At 44.4% G+C, this 26598-nt stretch overlaps 1 protein-coding gene across 2 annotated transcripts; it reads left to right on the plus strand.

The window, feature by feature from the left end:
* Window positions 1–1699: 1699 nt before the first annotated feature.
* Window positions 1700–19791, plus strand: zgc:100829 (uncharacterized protein LOC445149 homolog). 2 transcript variants are annotated; one of them, XM_061085988.1, is made up of 8 exons: window positions 1700–1771; window positions 2524–3112; window positions 7247–7391; window positions 7577–7679; window positions 9224–9262; window positions 9348–9389; window positions 10842–11133; window positions 18522–19791. In XM_061085988.1, exons 2-8 carry the CDS (start codon window positions 2926–2928, stop codon window positions 18731–18733), a joined length of 1020 nt encoding a protein of 339 aa, XP_060941971.1. In that variant the 5' UTR covers window positions 1700–1771; window positions 2524–2925; the 3' UTR covers window positions 18734–19791. The 2 variants fall into 2 exon arrangements, with proteins under 2 accessions (XP_060941971.1, XP_060941972.1); XM_061085989.1 differs by lacking the exon at window positions 1700–1771 and adding an exon at window positions 2330–2396.
* Window positions 19792–26598: the final 6807 nt, after the last annotated feature.

Raw genomic sequence — 26598 nt, forward strand, 5'->3', positions numbered from 1 at the left:
GTGTCCTGAAGCAGTTAAGCACAGGCTTTAGGTGGTGACGTAATGCAAGGCAGGCCTCTCTGGTGTTTGGCCACTAGAGTGTGCTCTTTACCTAAAAATGACATGCACACGTGCAAGAGAGAAAAGCAAAGGCGTCTCAGGGGAGAAACCTCCTTTGTCCTCAATGTGGGAGAATTAACGACAAACAGAGTAAAGCAAACAGGCACTTAGAGCAATGCCACAGTGCACATGGTTTACCAGACCCTATAGTGATGTGGAATATGTAACTGCAAGAATCACTACATACCATTTCAACCACAATTCATATTTCATAGCTTTAACTTTTGCTTGTAATGTTTAAATAAACAGTCCAGTGATATTTGGTTTTGATGTCACAGTACCGGGAAAGTCATTAAGACGTCATTCAAATTTCAGTCATCGTTGTAATGGAGAAGACATAAGAACGTGTGTGCAGGAACACATTCACTTGAGTTTTTCACGTTCTGCCAATTCTGCAATAAATATTTTAATGCACAAAGCACTATTCAAGAGTTTTCTCCCCTTCAGATGTTTGGATCAATATCCTGCAGCACCAGCAGGGTGGACTGGTCTCAGATTCCTTCTGTAGCCTAACACAGTGACCCACTTCATTTTTTCTGCATGGTTCCGTACAGAGTGGTGGGATGTTCCAAGGTACAGAAGATTTACTTCATTACTGTAGTTAAGCAAATGTTTCATGTATCTTTATTTAAATAGGTTAATTTGATTCACAAATATCTGTACGTTCTACTCTACTACATGTATTACAATGTATTTCCTGTATAAGATCACATTGTTTTTAGATATTTGTTTTAAGTAATCATAAGGAGAGGGGAATTGGTCCACTGATCCAATCAGAATGGGCAGGTGACAGTGGACCCCGCCCCCTGATGAGGAAACCCATGAAATGGATTTGGAAGAGGCCGCTGCTGAGACTCATGTGACATAAAACAATGGAAGTGTTTTCATCATCTGCAGCATTCTTTGTTAGGGTCTGTAGGCTACTGTTCTTGTATTTAACAGAATATACAGGTGGTATACTGCTGCATTAGGGAATAGGCTGTACACTCTGCAAGTACTGTTACTACTCTGAGTATATTTAAAAGCAAGAACATTCTTACCTTCACTCGAGTGGAAATGTTCTGTGGCCCTTTCACTTAAGTACATTATTTTGTGTATTGTGTATGTATATTGTGTGTGTACTCTATGTGCTATGCTTGAGTACTTCCTCCACCACTGACTGTGTATGTATACAGCTGCAGGTTGTGGCTATAAGTGATAGTTCTGTCCAAATTGTTCTACTTAAGCTATTTTTACATTCACTGCTGGGGAAGAGTTTTAAGAGTGGTGCTTGGAAGTTTAAAGTTGGAATCTCTCTCCCCCCCTGCTCTCTCTCTCTCTCTCTCTCTCTCTCTCTCTCTCTCTCTCTCTCTCTCTCTCTCTGTCTCCCCCCCTCTCTCTCTCTTTTACAACCTCTTCAGTGTGTGATGTCAACTTGTGAATTGCTCTCTTCCTGTTTCTTAATTTAAGTGTGTGTGTGTTTGACAGAGAGAGAGAGAGAGATTGTGTTTGTCAGTGTGTGTGTGAGAGAGAGAGAGAGGGAGGGAGTGAGATTATGGAATGCTGTGATGTCATCAGCCCAGTCATACACACACTCACACACACACACAAAGACGAGGAGGACCCACAGGCGCTCTGACTCTCTCAGCTTAGTTAGCACACACTGCTGTGGAGCGGCTGTCTTCATCCCACTGTGAGTACTTGAGCAAATTCTACACTCGTCTTACGACTCCTTTCCCTTTGGTGTCCCCCACCCTCTCTCCTCACTCTCCCTCTGTCCCCGGGTTTCCGTCTCTGCACCCTGCACTGTGTTCAGCAGACGCCAATCTGTATTCCAGCAGTGTGGTACTTCTCAGTCTCACACAGGCTTCCTTTCCCTCCAAGTGCTGCTTATGTGGTAGCCATTGTTTAACTCCCCACTGTGAATGGAGGAGTCGGTTTCAGTCCCCTTGGTAGAGAAACCGGCTCATGCTGTCTTAGGCTGTGACCCTGTGTGTGTGTCTGTCTGTCTGTGTGTGAGTGTGTGTGTTTCTCCTTCAACCTAAGACTGGCCATGTTAAAAATAAGGAGCCGCTATGTCATGGGAGAAAGGAACATGGTTTTGGGAAGGGATGTGTGTTAGGGAGGGGAAGGGTGGGCCACTGATGACAGAAGCAGCTCCATTGCTGTGGAATCTCCTCCCATTTCAGACTAGAGTCTTTCTGTCAGTGTAGAAACCGAGCTCCGGCTCTTCCGTATTCATGAAGGGAGGGACAAGATAACCGAGTGGCTTCCCAAAAAGGAAACACTGGAGGAAAGTTTTCGGCTTTGAAAGAAAGGTAGTATCCAGACACGTATAGAACGCTGACAATTTGAGAAAGCAGTAGACTCTGTGGGGCAATAACCTCAATGATCTCCTGCATGTTTGTAAAAAAACTGTTCTTTGGTTCTTTTTCTTTCTTGTAGATAGTCCCTGTGATGACCACAGAAGACAAAGGAAACTGATATCTGGGCTGGGGAAACTGTCAGCAGAGCACAGAGAGGAAACAGGATTGTGTGTGCGTGTGTGTGTGTGTTTTGTGTGTGTGTATGTGTGTGTGTGTGAGAGAGAGAGAGAGAGTGTGTGTGTGTGTGTGTGTTGAGTGTATGAGTGTGTGTACAACAGCATATGTGCCACTGAATCATGAAGAGTATATTAGGAGGGATTCTATGATAAAGGACAGCATGAATGTCTTCTAACGCCATGAGACTATAAACCGACGCTCGTCCACCTTCGAGAAGCTGCTGGTCAAAGGTCAGCGCCTCTTCCCTCTGACCTCCCGACCGGGTGGTGCCCCATCATCAGCGACCCGCCGCTCAGCCGCCAACATGCTGCAGCAGATCTTAAAGGACATGTACATCGACCCGGACGTGCTGAACGCCCTCAACGAAGACCAGAAGAAGACGCTGTTCCTCAAGATGCGCCAGGAGCAGGTGCGCCGCTGGATTGAGCGCGAGGAGAAGCAGGAGCGGGAAGAGATGGACGGCGAGTGCAGGCGAGCGAAGCCCAAAAAAGGTAGCCATGACAACCCATCACCACCACTAACACCAGCGCCGCCTCACCTTTGTTAACTATTCTTCTTCTTGTTCATCTAGTGTGACAGGGTGCAGCTCCAAGCTTTTCAGGCATACAGACTTTTAAACAAAGCCCATGACAGAAAAGCCTTTTAAGGAGAATGAAACCTTTTAGTCGAGATGTTTGCACAGTGTGTGGTGTATGACCGGATGCACACAAGAGCTTGCACACTGCAGAAGCATGTGTGCATTGGTTTTGACAGATGCTGCGGGATGTGGTGTAGCTCGGCTCCTCCATCATCTCAACAGCTGTTTGCCAACACAGGCACAGCGTTTACCTGAGGTTTAAAGTTTCCTAGAATACAAATCTGAGCTGATGCACAGCAGCTGCTCCACATTTAAAGTCCCTGTGATGTAGCAAATGGAGACTTGAAAGAAGACAACACTCGGAATGATACACAGTGAGAAACCGAAGAGCTGTTGTACTTCACTCCACTCCGAAATCTATTTATATCTCGAGTTCTAAACAGTTTATCAGACGGACGATGCTGAGGAGGTAATGTTAACATCAGAGTTAAGAGGATGTAATATTTACAGAAGCAGAGCACAGGGAACATCACTGCAAAATGATATTCACCCTGAGTGTTGTAAGAGACGTGCCTTGGTGCTATTGTGATTCCTGTGAAAAAAACTAAATGTACGTAAGCATGAATGTGCGGTATGGGCCCGTATGTGTACATAGGCTCTCACGAAGATCACTTTGTTCCAAGTCGCACCTCACCCGACAACCTGAGAGCAGCAAAGAGGAACGTTCATAGGGTCAGAGACGTCAGGAACGTGTGGTTGATAGATGACAGATGCAAACATCAGCGTGACAGATATGGAGGCCACGAGAAAGGAAATACCCGCAGGGGGGTTATGGGAAGAAGTATGCAGGCAATGTGAGCGGCAAATAGGTTTATCTGAAACTGGCTCCTCCTCCAAAGTCAGAGTCAGAGTAGGTGCATGTAGCAACCAACAAAACAAAACCACCAGAAACTCAGGAGGCCACAAGTGTGTCCTCAAACTGGTTTGACACATGCTACACAATCTGGCCTGTCTGCATTTTCTCTGCACTGGTAGTGAGTCGCACTTTGGGAAGTGGTGTAATGACTCTTGCATAATAAATGACATCGGTATTTTTATAATAAATACCAGTCCAAATAAGGCATTGTATATGACGTAGGCAGACTGCGGATGTTTAGAAGGAAACTGACAACCCACCGGAATGACTTTTAACCAGTGGACTGCAGTTGCCACATTAACTCTGATTGACGCAGAAATGTGATCCTTCACATCTTCTCAAACAATAACAAAGCTCTTACTATCAGCTGTTCCGTGAGTGAACAGTGCTCCTTTCTGTCTCTCAATGACCGATGCAGCTGTCCCACGCAGGCCAGGATGGAGGCCGCGGGCTGGCGATCACATGGTCCCTGACTCCTAGACAGGCCCTGCCTCTGTGGAGCGGAAGAAAATTTTGTATAGTTCATGTTTCTGTGCAAAAATAGGAAGTGAGTCAATTCTCTATCCTTCAAAACAATCAGCGGGGGAGGGGGTTGAAACAGGAAGCATCCAGGAAATGTACGTGTTTGACAAAACAAAGGGAGTTGAGTTTTATCGGCCTTCGTGGAGAGTTGCCAGCCAAGTTTGTTTTTAAACATAGAGCGAAGCCGGCCTCGCTTTCACCAGCTCAGATTTAGCCTTTGGCTGTTTCAGTTCACGGGACGTTTGCTGTGGTTTGGCCGACTTAATAGCTACGTGTGCGTACAGTATGACTATAAGCTGGTGTGGTAGTGTTTATGTGGTATAGGCTGACTGGTGACATCACCAGATCTACTCAAAGAGAGCATATTACTCAGATGTTAGCTTCCTGCTGGTTTCTATTGGCTTCCGGTAAATATAAGAATTGATTTTACGATTTAATGCTGACCTTTAAAGCTCGTTCACAACTTGCACCTAAGAACATTTCACATCCTTTGACACCACATGTGTCAAAGGTCGTAACCATGAGGTCCTCAGCGAAGGCCCTGCCCACCACTCTGAGTACCAGAGGAGACTGGGCCTTTTCTGTCAGGACCCCCACTCTGCAGAACAATCTCCCTGAGCCAAACTCCTTATCCTCTTTTAAATCTCTCTTAAGGACACATTTGTATAGGTGTGCTTATACTACACTAATAATTTCATTAGGTTTTATTTTATATTGCTTTTAAATCCTTTCTCCTCTGTAACATTTTTATTTCTGTGTCTATGGTCTAATTGTGATCGTGTGATCTTCAAAATGCTTTCAATGGTTTCCTGTTTTTTTTATTTTCAATCTGTTTCATATTGTTTATTATATTTTTATTATATTATTTTTAACTTGTAAAGCACGCTTTAAATGTCATTCTTATTGTTGCTTTTCACATGAGGCCAAACTGCATATAAGTCAGTTTAGAGTTTCTCTGACTTAACTTTCGTATTAGATTATAAGATATCTTCAGATACGGAAACCCACTCTCTCTCATTTGAGAAACATTATTCTGTTCACCTTGTCAAGGCGGTGCAGCACACGTATCTGAAAGGGTTTTAACACAACTTTTACAGCAGGACCTAGGGCATGTGCCAACACAACTGGCATATACAACAGTTCTAAATGCCAGCTGACAGGATTCGTCTCACATGCACCTGACAATGGTGTTTCCGTCAGTTTGGGCTGTCAGCTTGTTTACCGAGTGATGTTGTGACTGCTGTGTTTTCATAGTCCTCCTGGTATGCCCTGCTGGAATGCGATCCACAGGGCAGGCTGGCAAAACCAGTTTGTGCTGGGAGCTAGTTATCCTGATTCCTGCCCAACGAGCTCTCTCTGTCGTTCTCACCCTCTGAGCTGGTGTCAGCCGGGTCATCGCTGTAAAGTATCTGCTCTGTGCTCCTGAACACAGTCACAAGGCAGTAGCATGTTTGTATATACGTGAGCGTGTGTGCCTGTGTGAGTCGAGGCTCCTGAGGACTCACGAGGAAAGAGAGAGGAGGCGAGGCCAAGTGAGAGAGTCACATGACTTCTTATTTGTTGATATTTCTTAGGTTTGGAATAAGGACTGGATTTATGGCAGGAAATTGAAAGATGAGGTCACATCAGTTGGGCAGAGTCTCACACTGTCATCCCGGTTTATGTTGATGTTCTTTACAAATGTCTGACATGTACATGAAATGCTGCTTCACGTGCCCTTGCTCCTGTTTATGAACCAAAATCACAGATACAGTACAGTGCTAATAAGATGACACTTTTATTTCAGGATGAACTGACCATGTCATGATTTTATCAATACTGTAGTTCAAAAATAATTATTTAAATGTTTGACTGGAAGTAGTCATTTTACAAAAGTTTACGTTTTACCACAGAAACTTTCTACTTGAGTAAAAGTGAGTACTTGCTTTTAAATATACATAAAGCATTGAAAGTAAAAGTACTTGCAGAATGTTGCCTTTTCCCTAAGGCAATAAGCTACTGCATAATTTTCTGTGTATTTGTCTTAATACAGGAATAGTACAGACTGTAGCTGAGAAATAGGGTCATGGGTGGGATTAATCTAAAGTCTGAGACTCAGCAGTGGCCTCTCCGTCACCAGTGATGCTGCTACTGCAGAAGGCGGAGTCTAATCTGATTGGATCAATGGACCACTTGATTACTTTTAAAATGATCAAAAAAACAATGTGAACATGTAACACAATGCATTGTCGTAGAGTACAATAGAAAATGTAGTAAGAGTACAGAGTAGATTTGTACTGATAGAAGTGCAGTTAAAGTGAAAGGGACCTGACAATAAAGTTAAGTGCAGATACATGAAAAAAGTACTTAATTAAAGTAACAAAGTAAATGTACTAAGTTATAGCCCACCACTGTATTTCAAAATCTTGAAAAGATCCACGAGAGAAGAATTTGTATCATTCTTTCAAAGCCCAGTAACATTTGGCCGAGGAAATTAATATGTTGTATCTTTGTGTCAGTTATTTTGTTTTCACTTTTTATTTTATTTTTATATTCAGAATATATTTCAAATACTGGCAGTGTTGGAAAAGCCCCATAACTCGTAGTTCGCATCTGTTTGTTTTCCCACAGCCAACAGTAAGAGTGTGAGCTGGCTGCTTGGCCGGGACGGAGACGTGGCTGTCATCCTGATCGGGGAGGTGGATGAGCTGAGCTCCAAATTCATCTGCTCAGGATTTGGAGAAAGAAAGGCGCAGAGTGTCCAGAGCAGCACATAGTAATACACTTCTGTAATATAAACAACACACAGGGATTCATTAGATCACACAGAGTGAAACGTTTATTAGTGTTTTTTACAGACAAATTCAGGGAGTTATCATGAGTGACACATCATGCAAGAGAATATGTGTGCTACTAGACACTGTACTGTATATTTAAAGAGAAATTACATTTTTTTTACAGCCTGCAAACTATCTTGAAGAGCAGAAACACCACAGAACCTGTCAGAACGGAGAGAGAGAACATCCTTCATAAAACGCAACCTGGAATCTCACTGAATTTAAAGGTGTGTGCTGCTGGTTCATGAGCCCAAGAACATTTTGTCTTCTGTGTTGATGCTCAGGCTGAGGAACAGGGATGATGTCGAGTTTGAAATATTTCTTCATGTGAAATCACTGTCTCCTAGGGTTTCTGTGATTTGATGAGACACAGAGAGTCACTGCTCTGTCAGATCAACTCACACCAAGGTCCTGTCCTGTCACCTTTGCTTCTCAACTCATCCATTTCCTCATTAATCCAACCACTCCGTATCTAATGTAACATCCCCATCATTTCATTCTCACTTTAACCTTCAGTGCACTTTGTGAAAACCAACTTCCCTCTCGTTTTAAAAACCCCCTCTTCTCTTCTAATTCCAGACTCTGTTTTCTGTCAGAATAATCATTCGGTGTGGATCATGCGCAAGGTGGTGATAGTTAAGTGTGTGTGCGTTTTGTGTGCACAGTTGGTGGTGGTGGTGTGTGAGCTGTCGATTTTGGATTTGGGAGGGGGGTGTCCCTTTTTTTTCACGCTATCTTAAAAAGAGATTTGCTGTGTCGTCATGGCAACCGTGCACACACTGAGCCGGGCTGGATGCCTGGATGCCTGGTCTCATCTGGCCTGAGCCGTGATGCTGCTGTGAAGCTGAGGCTGCTGTGAAGCTCACTGGGAAAACGCTCACACAGGCACTGGCTTCACTGCAGGCACATCATTTATTTATGCTTATTTAATTAACACACGTACAGAGCTCATTGATCAACGGACAGAAAATAAGCCGGAGTTGTATAAGCTGTATAAGCCAATTTTCATCTAGTGTCCCTATAGCTAGTTTTTACAAGGACAGGGGCGGGACGTCGAGTTGAACAGGTTTTCTACCTTCACGGATAAACTACAGCAGCGGTCGACCACTGGGTCAAACCTCGAGTCAAAATGACGGCCACATCATTTTCATAATCTAATTTTTTGTATTTCCCTTCCTGTTTTGTAACTTGTCATCAAAGTAAACATTCGCCACGCATTCAATTTGATGCTGCAATTCTTTATATCAATCCGAATTAGAGCCAGAGTTCCGAGCCTGGTTCTGAAGATGGTACCGACATGTAATGTACGAACAACAGCTCAGTAAATCAAACGTATAAATAAACTACATATTTGAACATTAATAAAGGTTTTTCAGTTTTATGTCATTGACTATAAATTCTTCATCACAGATAAACCAGGTAGGATGAACGTAAAATGTTCTAACTTCCCTCTGCAACATAGACATATAGAAAGCTCTGCACACAACTTCCAGTAGACAAAACAATAAAAAGTGAAGTAGCTGCAGAGCTTAAACACAGGACAAAAGAACAGTCCATTCCAAACAGGCAGGTTTAGAACAAGTGCTTTTGAATCGTATAATTTTATAATAACTCATATCCTCCCTTTTTTCTTTTATCACTTAAAAACCTCTTAAATACTTTGACAGTTGTTTCCCTGCTGTTTCCAATTACATGACTGACTCAAAGTTAGGCAGGATGACGTGTCGCCTCTCGGATCATCTAACATGGCACTGTGTCTCTCTCCCCACAGGAGAAACGCGAGGACACAAGCACTTTACTCCCTCTGCCGGTGAGTCCAGGCCACTGCACTCCACAAACTGAGCTCTGTATTCTTGGCCTGTAGCACTCATGTAATGTCTTTGTTAAACCCACAGGTGTCAGTGAGCGAGCATTCATCACCTCCAGCAGCAGAGAAGGTACCTGTGATTTCAGGCAGTTGTTGAAGATTATTCCTGAATTCCAGATGAAAGCATTATGATTCAATTGTTTTATTGCTTAGTATTGATAATAGTCAATAATATATATTTTTTTTGTAAAGCAAAGCAAACTGATTGTGTTCAGGTGCAATCTACGCAGAAAAACACACTATTATAAACAACCCCTGAATATAATATAAAAGGTGCGGTAAACAAAACAGAGATCCACGTCTTTAGCTCCTTTGAAATGTGACCTTAAAGTGCCGGCGCGTGTTTTTTCAGGACAGTCCCACCCTCGTGCGAGTAACAGGAAATGGTGGTTAGGCCAGCTGTCCCCTCACTCCCCAGCCCTCTGAGCAGATAATCTTTCTCCCAGCATTCTCCCTGTCCGCGCGCTGTCTCGTCTGAGCCGCCGCACCCCTCAGAGCTCTCTCTGGGGAACAGCTGAACCGAACTGTCCTCCCACTGGCTCCATCATCGCTCCTGCCTTTGGGTTGTCGGGGGAGTTTTCTGCTCTCCATCTCCCCCTCGCTTTCTTTCTTTTTCGTGTGCACTTGTGCGCGGAAGTGCATGTGTGTTTTAGTGTGTATGTGTGTGTGTAAGTGTGTGTGCAGGTGACACACGCCGCAAGAACAGCTGAATCACAGAGGCAAGGCAGGATTTCTGGACTGCCCTAGAACAGATGGTTGATGAACTTGATCGGGGAATTAAAACGCCAGAGATAGAGAATGCGTCAGTCGCAGATGGATGGGATTGTGGGATAGTCTCCCGAGGTTTGGGCGCGCGTGAGCTCTCCTCTATCCTCGGTTTTTCCGTCCTCTTCGCCACAGAAGGAAATGTCTCTCCCTCTCCTACTTCTTATATCCGTTGCCGGCTCCATATAGCAGGGCCCAACAAAATCCCTCTGGCCAACTCATGCTGATGTGGCAATGAACATCCACACCTTAGGAGATCTGGCCAGTCCGACAGCCAAGAATCCAGCGCCTAAGCCTCCTCTCACAAGATTCATTACTTTGCTGAGTGTCTTGTTTGTAGATTGAATGATTTGTTCCTGCAAACAGGAAGGGGGTTGGTTGGGTGCTGCAGATGTAGCAGTAGCACTGCTGCAGGTTTTTCTCTCAGTTGATATAGAGAGGACGGAGTCAGCGTGATAGAGGAGGGGATTGCAATTGCTGATTAAGGAGGCGTAAGATCAGGGAAGAAGATTAGCCAGGCAGCTTGATTTCCAAGTCACCTTATAATTTTCTCTCCACACAACCTTAAACTCCTAATCAGTGGTCATAGTTCTGTGTGTTTCATTATGCCGCAGTGTAGTCGCTGGAGAACTGTAATTTGGTGAATCATTTATCCAATGATTTAATCAAACATGACAGTAATTCCACTGTATGTGAATTAGCTGTCAACACTGATCGCGTTCCCCCTGTCCTCTTTTGTCACTCTTTCCCTCCACAGCCCGAGCTGACGACAGTCGGTGCGACGGAGGACAAGTCGGTTCCCGAGCCCTCCATCTGCTCCAGGGCTCCCGTGAGAGTTAGCCCTGTCAACGTGAGACCGGCGTCTGCAAATGCAGCACCAGGCTCTGTCAGCGGGAGGCCCGGCTTCACAAATCTGAGGCTGGCCACCGCCGCGCCGTACTCATCCCCCAGCAGCACTGTCAAAACAGACTCCGGGTCGAGGGCACCCACCACGAGTGGTCTGTGCTCTCAGGAACCACAACAGGCCCAGGAAGCAAACGTTTCGAAAGGTGAGTGAGCATAGCATTATGGTAAGGGTATATGTTGGGTTTAAAAATAAATAAATATATACATAAATGAATTATTATAGATAGTTTATTTCTATTTATTGAGCATTTTTTCTGCGATCTTTCCCACGTGGAATCAGTAATAAAGATACATGAATGGCAACATTATAAATGGCTGCTGTATTCATGGTTAAACACAGCTAAGAGAGACGTCCACTGAAAGGTTGCAATCCCTGAAACTTTACCGAATACAAAGATGGAAGACACGTACATGAACTCCTTTCATGTATAAAATTGCTGCCAAAAATATCCAAGATACCGGTGCCGCCATCTTGACTTGACATATATATGATACATTAAAGAAAAATGAACACATGAACAAACATAAGTGTGGGAAAAACTACCTAAAATGATGACCATCCTTGAGAAAAAATATTGGTATTACTTTGACTTTTTAATTTGGTCCATGTTCCATTTACTAACATAGAGAAAGCTGGGCTTTATGACCCACACTGCAGTCAGCCACCAGCTGGCGATAAGGAGGATTTGGCTTCACTTTTGGGGAGCTACCATGTCGTCCATCTCTAGTTACAGACTATTATCTTTCTCTATAACTTCTGTTATTTTTCCATAGTTAGATCTTATTGGTTCAGTGTGTAGCATTTAGTGACATCTAGAGGTGATGTTGCATATTGCAATCAGCTGAATGCCTCTTGCCTCATTCACTATTTTCGGCATGTGGGAGAAACTATGGTGGCCTACAGGCAACTTAAAACATAAAAACATCAAAGAGGTCAAACAGGGCGGACTCTGTTTAACGGAACCATTTCCCCATGTAGATATAAATGGGTCAGTCTAGGGTAACGAAAACACAAAGGTTCTTAGTTTCAGGTGATCATATACTATTGCAAACATAATAATAAATATTGTCTTTCATTTCTGCCGATATCCCTCTACACACTGGACCTTTAAGATATTAGAGAAAGACAGGACACGGATGTGGGTTGAAAATGGAGTCAGCAGCATCGCAGATAGCTTACATGAAAATCACCACAAGCTGCCGAGCAGAGAAGAAAAACACTTTCCCACCGCTCCTCTTCTCTCAGTGTGATAATGGCTGTGGTGGAGGGCTGAGCACAACCGCTCTGAACAAAGTTCGTACTAGACAGGCTTCTCAGTGCTGCGGCAAGGAAGGAGGATTTATTTCCCCAAACCCGTCGCGCTCGCCAAATAGTGCCTCAGCCTGCTGGAATCTTTATGGACTGGCAGAATGAAAAGAGGCCGGCCCGGAGGGGAAGAAAGCCTGTGTGTCTGGGATTTGTGTCTCGGTACCACATCGCCCCTGTACACCTGCTCGTCTGCTAGCCTCTCTATTGTCAGGGGTCTATGTTAGAAGTACAACTGTTAATGCTTGGTCATATAGTAAAACTCCTTTTGAACCAATTTTCAAGGATTTTGGATAGAAATATAAACTGAAAAAATCAACAGCAAATCACTAAAACTACTTTGTCAGATTTTGTATTTACTGTTAAAGGTCCATATTATATATCCATGTTATATTTAAATAATCATTTTTTACATCGGGACTGGATCCTCTCTTTGGATCTCTTGACCTTTTTAGTTTAATGACAACTGAAGGCTACCACAGGTTCTCTTACATGTTTTGAAGAGGAGGGTGAGGCGGCGGTTGTTCAGCTGCAACATGCATCTTTACCACTAGAGGTCACCGAATTCTACACACTGAACCTTTAACCTTTATGCATTTGTGTGGTTCAAGTCAATCAGTTCCTTTAACAATGAATTTTTCAAATTTTCTGTTGGTTTCTCTGAAAATAATTCATGGAACTTGATTTAAAAAAAAAAAAAACAGGCATATGTAGAGGATTGACATTGTGTGTGCAATTTGGTGCAGATCCAAAATAAAATCTGGATCTAGTGTATTCAAACGTGGTTTCATCAGTGGACAGCTGGGCCTGGGTGGAGGTTTGTCTTCTGAAATGTTCCTACCTCACACAAAGTAAGAGTCAGTAACTTTGTAACACAAAGACATTTATGAGGCCCCTAACAAGCATCACATTGGGTTTCATATCTTATTCTTTTACTGTCTTTCACTCTCTCTCTGCATCTCCCTGTGCTACTTGCATATCTCTGCCTTTGTCCATTATGTCTTTTGTAAAGATTTTTTCTTAATAATTATCTTGGGGCCTGACGTGGTTGTTACTGTCACCAAGTCTCTCACATGATGCTCTGCAGAAGATTGAATCATGATTGTGATCTTCACACTTCCTGTCTGGGCCACAGCACAGCCTTTCATGAATTGACCAAACACTTCATTCATCATACAGTCCCCCCAGTTATGCAGAAAAAATGCACAGTGTGGAGGTGAATGCAGCACCATCCAGTGGAAAACCGCGATACTGTAAAAAAAAGAAACACGAGTTGGTTGAAAAACATCATCTCCATAAGGTCCCTCTGCTGGAAAAATGCTCTTCCTACATCTAAGTCGGAGAAACGGGTTTGTGCTCCTTCATGTTACCCTGCAACGTCTCCTGGAGGAAATTTAATTGAGTTTAGAAAGTTTAGAGCAAAAGTGATAATTCGCCTCCATTTCTTTTCCCTTTCTAATGAACATCGAGTGTGAGGTTAGCAGGCCAATGCCATGTTTGACTAGTGCGGTTTTGAATTAATGTCTAATTACATTTCCAACTCCCAATAACTCCCTATATAATGACACAATGGCAGACAGTTCCTCAAGGTTAAGTGTATTCATTGTGCCTCCATGTTTTCTAGTGTTTGTTCAAGATAGCTGAATGGATGAAAACATATTTTTAGTAGAGTCTCTCAAAGAAAACGAGACACAAAAAAAAACCTGGATATTGTTGCGAATTCATGTTCCTCGCTATTGACTGACCTGAACACACAATGGTTATAATCAAATAGAGCTTTAGGAGAATTTCTGCTCTAATGCCGTCAGGTATAAAGATCTGTTGGAGGTGACGTGTGCAGCGAACTCGGGGGTTATTTATCATTTGGATGAGGAAGTTTCACTGAGCACAATCTGCACAAAAGATTGAGCTCCAATAAACTGCAGTGGCATGGGCATGTGCAAGTGAGTGCCTGCGCCCACATTAGTCGCTGGATATGAGATCAGTGGGCAATGCCAGGGCAGCGGATAACAGGCGAAATGGAGGGACGAGGAAAGAAAAGGGAAAGGAACAGCTGGTGTGGTGGGAGTCGAGGTGGGCTGAACACGGCGCTGAATAAATGTGTCTCGACTCCGGACGCAAAAAAAAAATACTGACAGAGTGTCTGTTTTTGACAAAGGCAGGAAGCTTGGTCCGAGGGGAGGAGGAGGCAGACGGGGATGAGGCTCATGCTTCAGCTGTTTTCTTTTGAACGCGGGTAATGACGAGGATTTCTGCATCCTGTGAGCGGAGAGCGTGGCCGACACTTGTAGAGGATGAACTCAATAATCTGCTGCACTGCATTTAGCAATGGAAAATTGGACTAAACCTTATGTTAATTCAATAAGTCGTGCACGAGATGAGACTGTGGTGCATGGTTATTGTTTTTTTTTTGTTACACCAGGGAGACGACAGTAATAGGTGTCTCACCAAAGAGAAAGTATCTATTCTAGCTTTTGTCAAACATCAGGAACACAACATGCAGGTATGAGTTATCTCATGTTGGGAATGCATTGTGATATTTTCTTTTTTGTCAGGGACAGAATAAGATTAATAAGATAATTAGACATCGGATGATTCAGAAATCGGTGTAAAAACCATGATTTTTTTAATGTTATATAAAAAACATATGGTTTTGTCTGCGTTTGTCTGTATAAAAGCAGGAATACGCAAAAACTATCAAACAGGTTTCCACCAAACTCGGTGGAAGGCTGGGACATGGGTCAAGAACGAACCCCATCGGTGCAGATATGGATCAGGAGGCGGACACAGGATTTTTTCCCGCTTTAATATTGTGCAAAAGGGTATTTTGTACATTCCCTTTGATATGAGAGGATAATTCATAAATCAGGCAGGTTTATGAGTATGTGCAATTTGGTGCAGATAGAAAAGAATGCAAAGTATAGTTAGTTTTCCTCTCTCTCCATTTTTCTTCAGTTTCTACCTGAAGCCTTTCCTGTCACCGGAGAACTTAATTCAGTACAACCTGAAAAGATCAAATTCTTCTTACAGCAGAGAATAAACATTTTGGGGAAAGCGGAGGTTGAGATTCTGCATTGACACAGGTTTGTAGCAGTTTGCTCCTCGCACAAAAAACATGATCCTCTGTTATCGAGATGACAAACACAGATGGTGATGGCCCAAACTGATAATTCCCACACCATGTCGAAAGTTGAGAGTCATCTGCATACAAACTGAAGGGATGAATATCGGACGAGCCTCCAGGTGATCAAGAGAGAGAGAGAGAGAGAGAGAGAGAGAGAGAGAGAGCCTGTCGAGTCTAAAACGGAACCTTCGAGATGCAGAAATGTGTGTCGTGTTAGCGCGTGTGATAATTCGAGCATAAGTGCGTGAGCCTCAAAGCGTATCAGACTCCAGCAGCTGGCGGCGTATATGTACGTATGTGGAACCGTGCGAGTGTGTGTGTGTGTGTGTGTGTGTGTGTGTTTGTGTGCGTGTGTTCGTGTTTATAAACCCTTCTCTCTATCTGTTGGTCGGCTTTCCTCTCCTCTCTCTTCACCTTCAGAGGGAAGGACACACATTCCAGCGCTGCTTCCCGACTCTAGCCCTGGGCGACGCTCAGCCAGAGCTGATAAGTGACAGGGGCCCCAGCCCCCCACGCAGGAGCCTAGCCCCCCCACCACCACCACCCCCCACAGCTCTTGCTACCACACACACACACACACACACACACACACACACACACACACACACACACACACACACACACACAGACACACACACCTCCTCTCCTGCCTGCCCTTCAGGCCACAGACGTGCTGCTCGGGAATTCTGCCCTCTGCCCCACTTCTGCAGCCCACCTCCCCACCTCAGCCACCCCCCCCGCCCCCCTTCCCCTCCTTCTCGCCAGAGAGACGTGGAGGTCTTTAAAGAGATAGATTGGTCTTTAATTTCTGTGCTAGCCTGGTCGGTGACACCGCTCTCTCGCCCTCCCTCCCTCTTTGTCCTCCCCTGTACATTTTTTTACGAGCTATGTGAGGAGTGGCGTCGGTAGGAAAAAAAAGAAAGAGAAAAGGCCTGATTGGGAAGATTATTAATCAAACTGGACGAGTGATTTAACGCAGAGATTCCTTTCCCGTTCCTTTTTATAGGTGTTTTTTTGCAGGTAGCCTGTTAATGAGCGTGACTGCTGACGGAGCTGAGAGAGCATGCAGCTGCTGGGGAGAGGTTCAGGCAGAGGAAGGCGTGGGGGGGGGGTTTGAGCATTTTTTTTGGGGGTGTGTTAAGACAGGTTTGTCAGGTAACTTGCGAGGAGGGATTAAGGTTGTGATTCAACATATATTCTCAAAAGATACACACAGGTTTATATATTTGTATTGTATCTTTAAAGCAGTCGCTCTCCTTCCTCCTCCTTCTGTCTGTCTCTCTCTCTCTATTAAGCATTCCACTCAGACCTGCACCAAGGCTCTGAGCTCCAAAAACTCTCTGACCACGAGTGTGTGTGTGTGTGTGTGCCTACGTCAGTGTGTGTGTGTGTGTGCACCCAGTGCGTGCCTGAATGCGTGTCAGCCTCAATTGCTGGAGCCTATCCAAGGTTTCCGTGGTGACCACACAACACAACGAGACAATCAGAGGCAGGCCCACGCAGCGCAGCGAGAGGACATTAACACAGGAACCGCGGGTCAGGGGGCAGAGGAAGGCAGGGCAAGACGGAGGGGAGAGGAAGATGAAGAGGCAGGTGGAGGGAGGTGTAAGAGCCACGAGGGGAGGGAGGGGCCGAGGGAAGAAGGGAGAGTAAACAACAATAAACAAAAACACAACCTTAAAGGCTACTCTGGGTCTCTCCCTTTCATGCCTGCACAACTTCAAGAGCTCGAAAGGTTTTCCTGGCCCCAGGAGTGGCTGTGTGGTTTTGGCTGTGGACCCCCCCCCCCTCTCCCTCTCCCTGTGTGTGTGTGTGTGTGTGTGTGACTATGTGCTATGCTGTGGTGTTAGTCAGAGATGGCTGCATCATGCGTGACTGAATCCACGAGCAGGAGGGCTATGCAAGAGTGCAGGTTTGTGTGTGTGTGTGTGTGTGTGTGTGTGTGTGTGTGTGTGTGTGTGTGTGTGTGTGTGTGTGTGTTTGTCAGAGCATGCACAGACCTGAATGTAAGGTGAGAACGTGTGTGTGTGTGTGTCTTTTGCAATTCAACCATTAGAAACTGTGCGTCTGTGTCTGTGTGAGCTTGTGTGCGCCTGGAGCCGTGCACGCGGGCGCTCTCACATATCTCTGTCCCCCGGGGATGACGCTAAAAATATGTGGCTCCTCAAGCCTTCTGGTGTCTGAGCAGCGTCTGTCTGCTCTCCGTTGCCGTCCCTGTGGCCCTCCCTCCTCTCCGTTACTCCTGCTCCCTCCATTCCTCCCTCAATTACACCCTCTTCCAAACACAGTATCTCAGCGAGCGCACACACACACACACACACACACACACACACAGACTACACCCAGCTGTGTCCCCTCTTCCACCGAGGATGACCTCTGCTCCGTCAGAGTGGGATAAAGGGAGGCGGAAGAAAAGGGGGGAACAAGAGTGATGAAAGACCCAGGCACAGTATTTGGATGATCTGGTAGAGAAAGACTGGATTCCAACAATAACACGTAGGAGCTGAACACGCCACTCTCAGTGCTCATGATGTCACCAGATGTTTTTCACTGTTTAAACTGATTTTGACTCAGATTTGATGTATTCATGACCTCATAATTCAATGTTTGCTGATGCAACAAGACACAACCGCTGTAGTTTACAGTAAACAAGGTCCCCCTGTGACAGGTGCAGCCCGGAAAACTGTTTTACACAATGCAATACAAAGAGGGGAGGAAAACGGAGAGGGAAAAACTCATGAATTGATGATCATGTACTAAAATACCTAATAAAGAAAAAGTTTATGAATATCTAAATGAAGTGAAACACTTAAAAGGAGACTGCACACGCAGAATAACAAACCTCAATGACAAGAAAATTACAAATACAATTTCCATTATGTTTACGTAGATTCAATATATAGCAATATACACCTATTTTATTTGAAATATTCACAATTAAAACCTCAAATAAAATTGTGAGTCAGTTTGTTTTTGATAAGACAATAAATAAATAAAATGTCAATGTCTCCTCTGTATCTGATGAGCAGATTGTCACCCATATGTCGCAGCTCCTGAGAAAATCTCATCCTCCCTTTTTCTTTTTAAATCTGTTTTTACAGATATTGGTGCATCACAAGTCTCTGAGTGTGCTGCCTCCGAGGACTCCGGGCCATCGGGGGGCGCCCCGACCTGCGCAGGGCGTGGCCGGGTGGCCCAGCTGATGAAAACCTTCAGCACTGAATGCGCCACACCCCCTCCTCGGGGCATCAAACCTGCCCTCCCCTCGAAGCCTAGCCACTTGCGTCTGACAACCACACCCAGCGTCAGGTAATCCACGCGCTCCGACGTGCAGACGCCCCCCCCAGCGTGGCCCGGCGTCGCCCATCTGAGTTCTTCAAAGTAAAACCAAACTGGACACTTATTGTGAAGCATCAGCCAATGAGACTCTGATCGAGCCCTTTCAGAAATGATGAAGCTCACAATGTCCCTAAGTTTTACTGGGGAAATGCTTGAATGTACATTTTTTTTTAAACTTTTAGATGGTGCAGCACTGTTTACTTTGTGGGAAAGAAATTCCAAAGCAATCAATTGCAACTAAATATTACAATCAAATCATCACTAGAACCGTTACTTCTACCTTTTTATGTATTTGCCATAATGACGATCACGTTTTCACTAGATTCTCTCCACAATCCCTCATTGTATAACACACACACACACAGTCCTTAGTCCAATTCACAAAGCCTTTACACACAATATTGTTTACTCATGAATTCCATTACTTTCACCTGTTACTGTGAGACAGTTTGCTCGTGTGCAGCGTCTCCTCTTGTTAATTTCTGCCTGCCTGAACAAAAGAGTGAGGCCGGGCAGCCACAATGGGTTGAACTAAGGTACAGTAGGTCCTCCTTCATCTTGCTGTCTCCTCCCTGGGAATAGTGTAGGGTTGTTTATTTGTCACAATGCAATGTATGTTTCCCTATGCCACCTGGCAGGAGTCTCAGTGCGACCTGTTGTGGACCAGTGACAGTGCCAAACGCCTCATCTGTCATTCCCAGTGGATCAAATCCTGGCAAGTTAGACAGTAGCTGCCAAATAATCCAGCTTTGTGCTCCTTTTTTTTACTATTTTTTTCCCCCAGTGCTATTTTAGAGATTTGTGGTTGTATTTTGTTTGTTTGTTTTTACATTTTCTATAGGGAGAAATGTTTTTTTTTTAACGGGATATTTAACTCTATCCTACAATGCTGACTTGTACAATGAGAGGTATTCGTATGTCAGATGTCAAAGTTGCATGGTGAAATCAAAGAAGCAATACAAATTGTGTAAATTGTAAAAAAAAATTATCTTGCAAAAAAATTTAATTTTGTGTCGTTTCTCTTTTATAAATAAAACAACATACTTCTTGATCATATCGTGTCGATTACAAATGGAATCAACATTAATTTGGTTTTAATTCACCTGATACAGCTTTCTTTTTCAGATTTTCACCAAATTACACACACCCATAAATATAAGCCTACTCAACAGGTCTATTGTTTCCCATCAACATCTGTAAATAATCTTTGAGAAATTAACGACGGTGAGTTAAATAAAGTAAAAATAGGTCAACCGCCTGATCCAGATCCACATCCTTTCACCAAGTTGTAATCCATCCACACGTTGTTGCGTAATCCTGCTAACTAACAAACACAAACAAAATATAATCTTAGGTAATTCATTATTTATTTTAACTTGACTGTATGAAATCCAACCTTCAGCACTGAGTTGCCGTGCAGCTCCTTCAGCGACAATATATTCTGAATGTCCAGCCCCAGAAAAAAAGGAAAAAAACCACCTGCATGCTTCACCAGGATCGGTGTAAATTTTTCACCTGAATTTCAACAGGGCCACACATCCACCCCCGAGCTTGTTATTACTGCGCTCACACATTTCTTGCTTAATTTCGAGTCAAAAAATAAATAAAAAAATGCTCCCCAAGCTTGTAAATGGCATTTCAATATTTGCCAAAGCTTGAATTGTGAGGCATATTTCCACATTCCCATCAGTGATTTCCATTGCAGATCGAGGGTCTCTGCAGCTGCCAAAACCTCCATGTTTGGCAGCTGGCTAATCTGTTTAAAGAAGATCTCCACTGGAACAAATCAGCTCAGTGGGATGAATAAAAGCAAAACTCCAACATTGAATAAATGGATGCACCACTCAGGGATTAATGATGAAGTGATAAATGCTGAACACCATCTTCATAATCAAAATTTAGACAGTGAGTTTTGACTGAATTAAAACTAAATAAAGTCTGAGTAATTCGATCTAGTCGAGTGTAGCACCTGTCTCATAGGAGCTATAGGATTTAATTGTATAATTAAAAAATTATGTTTTCTACTTGTGAATGATTTGTCGGGAGTGATAAATTGAAAGCAACAAACACACACACACACACACACACATGTGAGAGAAAGTGAGTATGGTGGTGTGTCATTTCACTACATTTGCAACAGTAGACCTGTAACATTATACACTTAGACAGTAAAGTAGGGTACAGGAGTCACTGTGTTCTCTGCAGGGGACATTACATAAAAGTGTGTGTGTGTGTGTGTGTGTGTGTGTGTGTGTGTGTGTGTGTGTGTGTGTGTGTGTGTGTGTGTGTGTGTGTGTGTGTGTGTGTGTGTGTGTACGTGTAGGGGGTCCCGGTATCACTCATGCTTTGTGACAGGAATCTGTATTGACGTTTAGTGTCTACAATAAAAAACAATAGATGTTTAGATGAAGACAAACCAAGGGTAAGGTTACATTTAGGTTACACTTCAGGTTAAGGTTGAATTTACGTAATTTAATGTAACAGCCTCTCAAGTCAGAGAGAGGTGTGTGTGTATGTGTGTTTGAGTGTGCATGTCTGTGTGTGTGTGTGAGAGAGAGAGAGAGGGATTTCAATCACTCCCATCATCACTACAGCAATATTATTCTATTGGGCAAACTTTAATAAGCATCACTTTGGGACTGAATGGGTTTTTCACATCTCAGACCAGATGTGGCCCCACTTGACCCCCAGATCAGGCCCTAAAGGAGAGCTGCTCTGTAGCTCTTGATGTTTTCTCAAAAGAGACATACAAAACAGACTCAAACTACAACTTTTTAAATTGCATCAGCATTGGGATTTTTGATAACTACTCCATTAAGAACTGAATAACTCAACTTGAATGAAAACTATGTTTACTTTGCTGTTCTGTTCAGTTCCATCTCTTCATGGTGAAAAACATCACAGAAGTGACAGAAGAGGAAAGTTTGAATCGAGTCGCATTGAATTTAATAATAAGTTGTTCACTGAGGTTATAGCGTCGAGGCTCATACTTAATAAAATACATAATTTTCAACATAAGATAGATACACATAGAAAGATTCAAGTTTATATATTTATATATATATGCCTAGTCTCTACAAAGAGATCCTGCATGTGAATTTGCAGAATCTGGAGGCGCGGAACAAGACTTCCTGGTTTCTGTTTGTGTCCATGTGGAGAGCGAGAGAGCTGGAGCACATTGACCGAAATGTATTGCTTATCAGATTTTAATTTATCTGCATTCATATGCGAAGTGATAGAGATTAGCCAACATGTTGTCTGGAGCACAAACAAAAAGTATCAATGCTTGTGTTTGATGTGGAGAAACATTTGACCTGTTGGACTGTGTCGTGTAACAGCGTCGGGTGAACAGAACAGGATCCTACAAAATATTGGCCGTTGCCCCCAGAAGCCAATTCATTCAGCTGATAGACTGAGTCAGGCCTAACCCTCAGGGCACCCTGCCGCAGTAGGATTTCCTGGTTTATTAGGTAAAACTAAATTATACACAAGTTCTGTCAAAGGCTTTTTGATTTATTCAAAAAGACCAGATACACTTGACCTAATCTCTAGGGACGGGAATCGGCAGGGACCTCCCGATACGATACTATCACGATACTTAGGTGGCGATACGATATGTATTGCGATTCTGTGAGTTTTGCGATTCTGTAAGTATTGCGATTCGATATCACGATTTCCTGGGATTTTTTTTTTTTTTTTTTTTTTTTTTAAATACTGGACCATGGAAAAATGTTGAATCATACCTTCAAACACAACACAGTCAAATTCACTTACAGCTTTACAAGTTTATTTCAAATATTAACATTAACTTAATGACTGCCGGGCAGCCAATAGAGAAAATAAATAAAAATGTGCCCTATTATTGTATAGCCCCTGTCAACTGCACACAAACTGACAGATTAAGAAATGTAAGCCACCTAGGCTACTTTTAAACAATAAATAAAAGGTAAATTAAATAGAATGAATAAAAGTTTACTTAAAATACAAACTTTGAAATAAACAAAAAGTAGGCTATTGTTGTTTGCATGTAGGCGATACAATGCTACTGCTTGGGTATGTGTAGATTCTTGTGCAAAAACAAGAGCTGGTCAACATGCTCTGGGGTGATGTTGCTCCCCCCATATATCCCCCCTGCATAAACCAATAAATATGTTTAAAAAAAAAATCCCCATCCCTACTAATCTCTGTGTCAAACATCAGACTCTGGAGGCGAGCATGCAACGCAAAACGACAACGTGCTGTCCGATCACACAGGGATGTTGTGGTGTGTGTGAAGGCCGAGCTCAGAGGAGCAGGCACAGGTGTGTTACCCCGACGCTCCCGTGTGTAAAGTGCTTTGCCACGCAGGCTGCAGGGGGTCCCACATGTCTCACTGTACAAGGAACTGTGTACGATCAAATGTACAGGGAGGCTCCTCGTCCCGAAGACTCACAACGTAACACATCATGAAACGTATAAGGTCCCATTGTGCACACACGCTGTTAAAAAAGCACGCAACTGTGTGCGATGCCGCCTGCGTCTCCCGGCTCCCGGACGAGCCACACAATGGCCGTGGCTGTTCTCTGATGCGCAGAGACATCGTCGGGCAGTTTCCAGGAGATATCTGTGGCGAGTCCCTTGGTATGCCCCCCCCCACCACCACCACCCACTCACACACACACACCCTGACCCACCTCCCCTCTTCCCCACACACACACACACACACACACACACACACACACACACACACACACACACACACACACACACACACACACTTCTCTTCATCCAGCGAGCCCCGGCCACTGCTGTCGTCAGGGCCCTCCGATGGGAGATAAAAAAAAAAAGAGGCTGTTGTTGTCTCCTTGCATGAGAGATGGATGCCTGTTTCCCTCTCTCTCTCTCTCTCTCTCTCTCTCTCTCTCTCTCTCTCTCTCTCTCGCTTTCTTTTTTTCTGCCTCACTCGCTTCACACCCACAGAAGGGGAAGTGAAGAGAGGAAGAAAAAAAAACAGTGTGGAGGAAAGAAAAGAAAGGCTATGCTGCGTGCTGTGGCGTTCCACCACACCACCCCTCACCTCCCCCCCTCCTCCTCCTCCTCCACCAGCCCCATCCACAGCACCCCCAGTAGAGAGAGAGAGAGAGAGAGAGAGAGAGAGAGAGAGAGAGAGAGAGAGAGAGAGAGAGGAGAGATGGGAGGGGGGGCCGGGGCCATGTGATACGGAGAGCATGCGGGCACAGCTTCACCCCCAGGCAGAATGAACGGGGGCCTGCTGTGTCTCTCCTGCATGATTAATCTGGCTGAGGGGCAGGAGGACTGCCACAGCCCTGCCTGCATTAACTCCCTACTCTCCAGTCTGCGTGAACACACACACACACACACACACACACACAGCAGTGGACCCATGGTCAGATACAGGTTGATATACTCATAGTGCCGTGTGTGTGTAGAAAGTAAAGAATAGGGCCTGGCACAGAAGTGGATTCCTATTGAGGTATCGGATTCTGGCCCCATTAAGTTTAACTGTATACTTGTCTTTTGCCAAGGGCAGCGTCTCACTGTCGTTTATGCACTGACACGACACTAATCCTCCCGCATGTCGCCAGGCTGTAAAGAGCACCTTGATGCGAGGGCCGCTCAATAGTGTTGCTTTCTGGGTAGTTCTGGGTGACTGTGACTCATCCCTCTCATGTGACCTCTGTCTCCCAGGCAACATTGTGGATGTTTTTCTGGTGCCGGTCTCGCCTTTTGTGTAATTCATACGAGGCAGATGGTTGAAGGAATCGTGGCTCAACTCTTCCAGATTCTCCCAGACAAAGAGTATCTGGCATGTGATGGTCAAATTTTCAAATCACCATGACAGCTTCGGAGGATTGCACAGCAGGCCTGTCATATTGTCTCACGGTATTACACTCGGCTAATGTAGACGTGCTACAGGGAAATAATGTATAGTGTAACCGTCCCTCCCACGGCTGACAGGACCGATTTCTTCCATAAAACCGTCCTGGAATGTTTAAGCGCCGGCGCCGCTGTAAAGCAGGAAGTGGCGGTGAGGACTGCGCCTTGTGCAACAGTGGAGCCGGAGCGTCACAAGGCAGTCAGAGGGTTAACATCCTGCAGTCCGCGCCACATTAACTGGAAAGGAATGAAGTGTCAAGCATGTTTTCACCACAGCGAGACGGTCAAAACCCGACCCTCCCACCAACCAGTCACCCCGCAAAACCCTCTCCCCCCCCACACGCCTCCCACTCCCAACAACCTCCCACAGCCATGACCAAATTATTTTTCCAGCCTCCCAAGATTGGCCGTGCCAGACGAAAAATCAGCAGCACGGTCCTGATTCAGTGCGGAAGCGTTCTCATCCTCCCTCGCCTCTCAATGCCGCTCTGCTACCTTAGAGAAAATATATTTTATCAACTTCTGTGGAGACGGCTATTTGTGAGTTTTCTTGCCAGATGTAAATTTGCAACAAGTCGCCTCTACTTTCTTTAATTGAGAGAATGAAATGATACGGTGCTAATACAGGTGTTGCGTTTTCAAATGGAAGTCGTGAATGAGCAGCAGCCACAAGGAGAGATAGGGGGAAGCACGAGGCCGAGAGAGGAGGACGGGCGCTCGGTGATTGAGAGAATCAGTGAAAGGGGGAGTAGAATGAGAGTGAGAAGAGACAGAACGAGGGAGGGAGAGAGAAAATAAGCCCCACCAGTGAGCAGGCCACACAGCCCTGCCAAACGGCTCGAAAAAAAAAAAAAGCCCCCTCTGTTTTATTTATAGTGCGCTGTATCCATGGCAACCAGAGAGGTCAGGCAAGCTGGGCCTGCGCTTCACCCTACTCTGGGGATTAGGATTTCACAGAGGTTCTCAGATGTGAGGGAAGGTGGGCTCGAGCTGCTCGCCAACGCAGCCCTCCTGCCTTTTGGTGAAGTCTGGGCCCTCGGAGGGAGAGAGCCGGGCGGAGAGTCATGGGAATACTGTGGGAAACGCTGGCTTGTGGTGACGGCGCCGGGGAGGAAGGGGACTAGCACGGAGGTGAAACACGCATCTCAGCAGTCACATGCAGAGGCTGTTTTGATTAGAGTTCCCTCTGTCACATGAAGGCTAGTTGTTTTGGGGGGGGGGGGGGGTTGAGGTTTGGTTGTTTTGGTTCTTATAGCTGTATTTCATAAAAAGGTCACGCAAGGTCATGGGAAACTTTCTCTTCTGGCAAGACACATTAAACTCCTACACATTGGATTCATGGTTCTGGTGGCTGACTGCGGTGTGGTTCATAGAGCCCAGCCTTCTCCATGTTAGTGAATGGGACATGGACCAAATTAAAAAGTCCAAGTAAACTTTCTCAAAGATGGTCATCATCTTAGGTAGTTCTTCCCACACTTATGTTTGTTCATGTGCTCCTTTTTCTTTGGTTTTAATTAGGGCTGGGCAAGTTAACTCGTTTAATCGAGTTAACTCAAGTGATGAGTTAACTCGATTAATTATTTTATCTCCCATTAACTCAGGTTTGATTATTTATTGTTTTATTGTGAAAGTCAGGCTTTTATTTTGTGAAAGTCTGTTGCTGACTGCTGCGGAACAGGAAAAAAGAAAATAATTGGCGGATAAACAATGGAGTTAACTCATCACTTGAGTTAACTCGATTAAAACGAGTTAACTTGCCCAGCCCTAGTTTTAATGTATCATATATATGTCAAGTCAAGATGGCAGCACATATATCTTGGATATTTTTGGCATAATTTTTATACATGAAAGGAGGTCGTGGACTTGTCGTCCATCTTTGTATCCCGTAAAGTTTCAGGGATCGCCACCTTTCAGAGGACGTCTCTAATAGCTGTGTTTAACCATGAATACAGCAGCCATTTA

Source organism: Limanda limanda, chromosome 14, assembly GCF_963576545.1.
Source record: "Limanda limanda chromosome 14, fLimLim1.1, whole genome shotgun sequence".
NCBI classification, from domain to species: domain Eukaryota; kingdom Metazoa; phylum Chordata; class Actinopteri; order Pleuronectiformes; family Pleuronectidae; genus Limanda; species Limanda limanda.

Excerpts from the sequence above, each read along its gene's own strand:
- zgc:100829 (XM_061085988.1), top strand. The coding sequence starts at position 2,926 with ATGCTGCAGCAGATCTTAAAGGACATGTACATCGACCCGGACGTGCTG. Across the intron at positions 9,390-10,841 it reads CACCTCCAGCAGCAGAGAAG|CCCGAGCTGACGACAGTCGG; the intron begins GTACCTGTGATT and ends TTCCCTCCACAG. Across the intron at positions 11,134-18,521 it reads GGAAGCAAACGTTTCGAAAG|ATATTGGTGCATCACAAGTC; the intron begins GTGAGTGAGCAT and ends CTGTTTTTACAG.